At 49.4% G+C, this 4,702-nt stretch overlaps 1 protein-coding gene across 1 annotated transcript; it reads left to right on the forward strand.

The window, feature by feature from the left end:
* Positions 1 to 216: 216 nt before the first annotated feature.
* ACD1 (Pheophorbide a oxygenase family protein with Rieske 2Fe-2S domain-containing protein) lies at positions 217 to 3,931 on the forward strand. Its single transcript, XM_048716655.2, has 7 exons — positions 217 to 855; positions 943 to 1,178; positions 1,269 to 1,395; positions 2,561 to 2,697; positions 2,833 to 2,992; positions 3,219 to 3,497; positions 3,641 to 3,931. Exons 1-7 carry the CDS (start codon positions 448 to 450, stop codon positions 3,893 to 3,895), a joined length of 1,602 nt encoding a protein of 533 aa, XP_048572612.2. The 5' UTR covers positions 217 to 447; the 3' UTR covers positions 3,896 to 3,931.
* The last annotated feature ends 771 nt before the right edge of the window (positions 3,932 to 4,702 follow it).

Consider the following 4,702-nt stretch of genomic DNA (forward strand, 5'->3'; position numbering starts at 1 on the left):
GGCCAGCGGTATTCTGAACTCTGAATCCATCCCTGTAACAAGTCTGAAAGAAACCAGTGGGCGTAACGGGTCTCACGGGCCACGGCTCACGGTTCGGTTGGCTCGCGTCGTTCTCACGAGTCGGGTCGGGGCCTGCCCCTCCTGGGTCGACGTTGCGTGTGGGTGGCTGGCCCAAGCTCCACCACAGAAACGCGCGGATGGCCGCCGGGAAAACGCCATGCGTGCTCCAGTTCTCCAGTTCGAGTCTACCCCGGCCCGGCCCTGCTCTGCCGTCACGCAACCTCGCACCCGCCGGTTCTCACTTGCACTGCCGGCGGCAATGATCTAGAAGCGCCGATAGATAAGTGGCGCTACAAAGCCGGAGCGAGGAAAGTCTCGACCCAAACAAAACCTCGGACCCCCGCTCCCTCTTCAGACGATCCCGAGCCCAGGAAGGGGACAGATCGAATGCCGGCGGTGGCGATGCCGTCCGCCTCCCTCCCCCTCCTCTCCCCGCGGCACCGGCCGCTGCTGCGCCCGTCGACCCTCCCGGCCTCCCGCCTCAGCAGCGGCCTCCGCGCTCGCGGCCGCGCCGGGAGCACCCGCCTCCGCGTGGCCGCGCCGACGTCGGTCCCCGGCGAGGCGGAGCGGGCGGAGGAGCCGAGCACGAGCGCGTCCTCGCCGCCGGAGTCCTCGGGGGAGAAGTTCGTATGGCGGGACCACTGGTACCCGGTCTCGCTCGTGGAGGACCTGGACCCGCGCGTGCCCACCCCGTTCCAGCTCCTCAACCGCGACCTCGTCCTCTGGAACGACCCCAACTCCGGCGACTGGGTCGCGCTCGACGACCGCTGCCCGCACCGCCTCGCCCCGCTCTCGGTACCTCCCCTCTTCCCCACCTCTGTTTGCTTCAGCCGAATAAATCCTGTACTGACGAGTGGGCGTTCTGCGCGCGCGCGCGCGCAGGAGGGCAGGATCGACGAGACGGGCGGCCTGCAGTGCTCCTACCACGGCTGGTCCTTCGACGGCTCCGGCGCCTGCACCAGGATCCCGCAGGCCGCGCCCGAGGGGCCCGAGGCCCGGGCGGTGCGCTCGCCGAGGGCCTGCGCCACCAAGTTCCCCACGCTCCTCTCCCAGGGGCTGCTCTTCGTCTGGCCTGACGAGAACGGCTGGGACAAGGCCAAGGCCACCAAGCCTCCAATGTATGTGCATCAAGTCTGCGGCAGCTCTTCTTCACTGCAGAATTCAGTCGACAGGAAACATCATCACCGTTTTGTTTCTCCCGGTTTCAGGCTGCCCAAGGAGTTCGATGACCCGGCCTTCTCCACCGTGACGATCCAGAGGGACCTCTTCTATGGGTATGACACGTTGATGGAGAACGTCTCCGATCCCTCGCACATAGAGTTTGCTCACCACAAGGTAAATGCTGTGCAGAGGTCTGAGAATGCTTTTACTTGTTTGCTATGCCAGGTTTCCTCTTACAGAAGAGGATGATTACTGCCATTTCAAAAAAAAAAAAAGAGTATGATTTCTGTAGATGGATGTTACTCCCTCCTTTCCTAAATATTTGTCTTTCTAAGATTTCAACAAGTACGAAGCAAAATGAGTGAATCTACACGCTAAAATACTCCCTCCGTTCCATATTAGTTGTCGCTCAAACTGATGTATCTAGCACTGAAATGGGAGTATGTCTATGTACATCCGTATGTGGTAGTCCATTTGAAATATCTAAAAAGACAAATATTTAGGAACGGAGGGAGTAAATAAGAGCGGTGTTTTTACTGTCCAGTCTCTTTATTCTGCCCTGAAAACAGTTCAGGTTAAGGGGCCGCATAGGAAGCTGTGGTGTGTCAAAGTACCACCGAAAATTAAAGTGTTTCTGTGGTTGACTGTTAGGACAAGTATTCTAACAAAAGATGCGGTAATCAAAAGGGGGTGAGAGGGAAAGATAGCTAACATGATGAGGCAGAAACCATAGATCACTTGTTTTTTAATTGTGCCCTTGCTAGGTATGTAAGGGAGGCTAGCTAAATGTGCAACTGGTTTATAATCTAAGCTTGCTATACTGACACTAGAACTTGGTTTTCGTGTGTTAGTTGAATCCCCTTAGCAATGGATTCTTCCGTTCTGGTTAGCAAAAAGTGCACAAAGGTTATATCGTGCTGTTTTGAGTTAATTGTTGCATCTTGAATTATGGTTGTTTTACCACCCTCCGTCCCAAAATAAATGTCTTAAGCTTAGTACAACGTTGTACTAAAGTTAGCACAAAGTTAAGACACTTATTTTGGGACGGAGGGAGTAATAGTTTATTCTCTTCAGTCATACTACCGGCTTATGCTAAAATCAGGCTGTATGTAGCGAACAGAATTATATGTAGCTGTCTTGACTCTTGGTCTACTGACAACGATCCTGTCAACCAGCTGTCTTGGTCTTGGCCTGTTTATCTGGCCAAGTTAAAACAATAAATTTTAAGTTGGGATCTCATGCTGAATTGAATTCAGTTTATCTTGGTTATTATCTACTTTACTTTAGACAATGGAACCAGCAGCATTACCCACGCTTTATAGTTTAACTCCTCTCACAGGTCACTGGACGAAGAGATAGAGCCAAGCCTTTGCCATTCAAAATGGAATCAAGTGGCGCATGGGGATATTCAGGGGCAAATGCCGGTAATCCTCGCATCACTGCAACATTCGAGGCCCCTTGCTATGCGCTGAACAAGTACGTTTCAGCACATCCGTTTTTTTTATATACTTGACTTTTGGTGAGCTGTGGTAGCTCATGTTATCAGTTCCAAATGCAACAATTCAGTCAAATTATGACTCTGAACTTCTGCTAATTAATTGGTCTGTGCAGAATAGAGATTGACACCAAATTACCGATTGTGGGAGATCAGAAGTGGGTCATATGGATTTGCTCCTTCAACATTCCAATGGCCCCAGGAAAAACTCGTTCTATTGTCTGTAGTGCTCGAAACTTTTTCCAGTTTACAATGCCAGGAAAGGCATGGTGGCAGGTATATGCTTATGTTGTATTTGTTTTTACTTTGCCTCCTGTTTTCTTAACTGTGTTTCAACATTATCATATTTGGTTAAATATGGTGTCTTTGTGTTCCTGAGGGGAAAAAACAGGCTTGGTCCCTACTGTATAAAGAATTGGAAGGGTGTTTATGTTGTCATCAACTTATCATATTTGGAGTATAAAGTGGAATCCTGAACATTGCTTTGCTATTTTTGATGCAGCTTGTCCCTCGATGGTACGAACATTGGACCTCAAATTTGGTCTATGACGGCGATATGATTGTGCTTCAAGGCCAAGAGAAGGTTTTCCTGTCTGCATCCAAGGAATCGTCTGCAGATGTTAATCAGCAGTACACAAAGCTCACTTTCACGCCCACACAGGCCGACCGATTTGTCTTGGCATTCCGGGCATGGCTAAGGAAATTCGGCAATAGCCAGCCTGACTGGTACGGAAGCCCTAGCCAAGATGCATTACCTTCTACGGTCCTTTCAAAGCGAGAGGTAAAGGTTCTCCGGGTTATCTATCGAAGTAGACATCAGGAACTTACCTGCATGTTCTGATGTGACTGCAACTTGTAGTTCTCTTATTCTTATTTGTGGCATTATGTTGATGACAAAATCGCAAACTACTACTTGTTGTGCAGATGCTAGACAGATACGAGCAGCACACGCTGAAATGCTCGTCCTGCAGAGGAGCGCACAAGGCCTTCCAGACTCTGCAGAAGGTGTTCATGGGGGCGACGGTCGTGTTCGGTGCGACCGCCGGGATCCCTGCGGATGTTCAGTTCAGGATATTGCTTGGCGCCGCTGCTCTGATCAGTGCCGCTCTGGCCTACGCCTTCTACGACCGGCAGAAGCATTTCGTGTTTGTAGACTATGTACATGCTGACATTGATTGATTATTAGGATGAACACGCTGCCTGTCCTTTTTGTGAGCATCTGGTGCTGAGACATCACACGGCCATGTGCATAAGCTAGTATAGATTTCAGTGAATACATCCAGTGGCGGAGCTTGGAAGAAAATGTTGGGCGGGCCGACTAAAGAGAGCACAATCTTTTAAAAAAAAATCTGAATCATAGGCAGTAGTAGTACACTAGTAGAAAACAGGGCTTTGATCACGGGGCAATATTCACATTAGTCCCGGTTCAGTCACGAACCGGGACTAATGTGAGCATTGGTCCCAGTTCACCTGAGCCCTTTAGTCCCGGTTTGAGACACGAACCGAGACTAAAGGGTGTGATGCCCTTTAGTCCCGGTTTGTGTCTTAAACCGAGACTAAAGATTAGACCTTTAGTTCCGGTTTGAGACACGACCGGGACTAAAGGGTGCGATGCCCTTTAGTCCCAGTTTGTGTCTCAAACCGGGGCTAAAGGTCCATTTTCAAACTCTACCCCCCCCCCCCCCCCCCCCCCACACACACACACACCCTTTTTTGTTTCGAAAAAAAATCAAAATTATTAGTACATCTACTAGTTATATTACTTCAAAAAATAAAATCCTTCGAGAGGTAGTTATATTACTACATCTACTAATTAGGAAAATTTAAAAACTTAAATTTGGACATGTTTTGCAAAAAATGTAGGGAAAATGTAAAACGGCTATAATTTTTGCATACGATGTCGGGAAAAACGTATAATATATCAAAATGTTCAGAACGAAAATCCGCTTCCGATTTTGACCGCCTACGGCCTGTTTGCAAATTTAT

This window comes from Triticum urartu, chromosome 4A (genome assembly GCF_056163025.1).
Source record: "Triticum urartu cultivar PI428250 chromosome 4A, HENAU_Tu73, whole genome shotgun sequence".
Taxonomy (NCBI): Eukaryota; Viridiplantae; Streptophyta; class Magnoliopsida; order Poales; family Poaceae; genus Triticum; species Triticum urartu.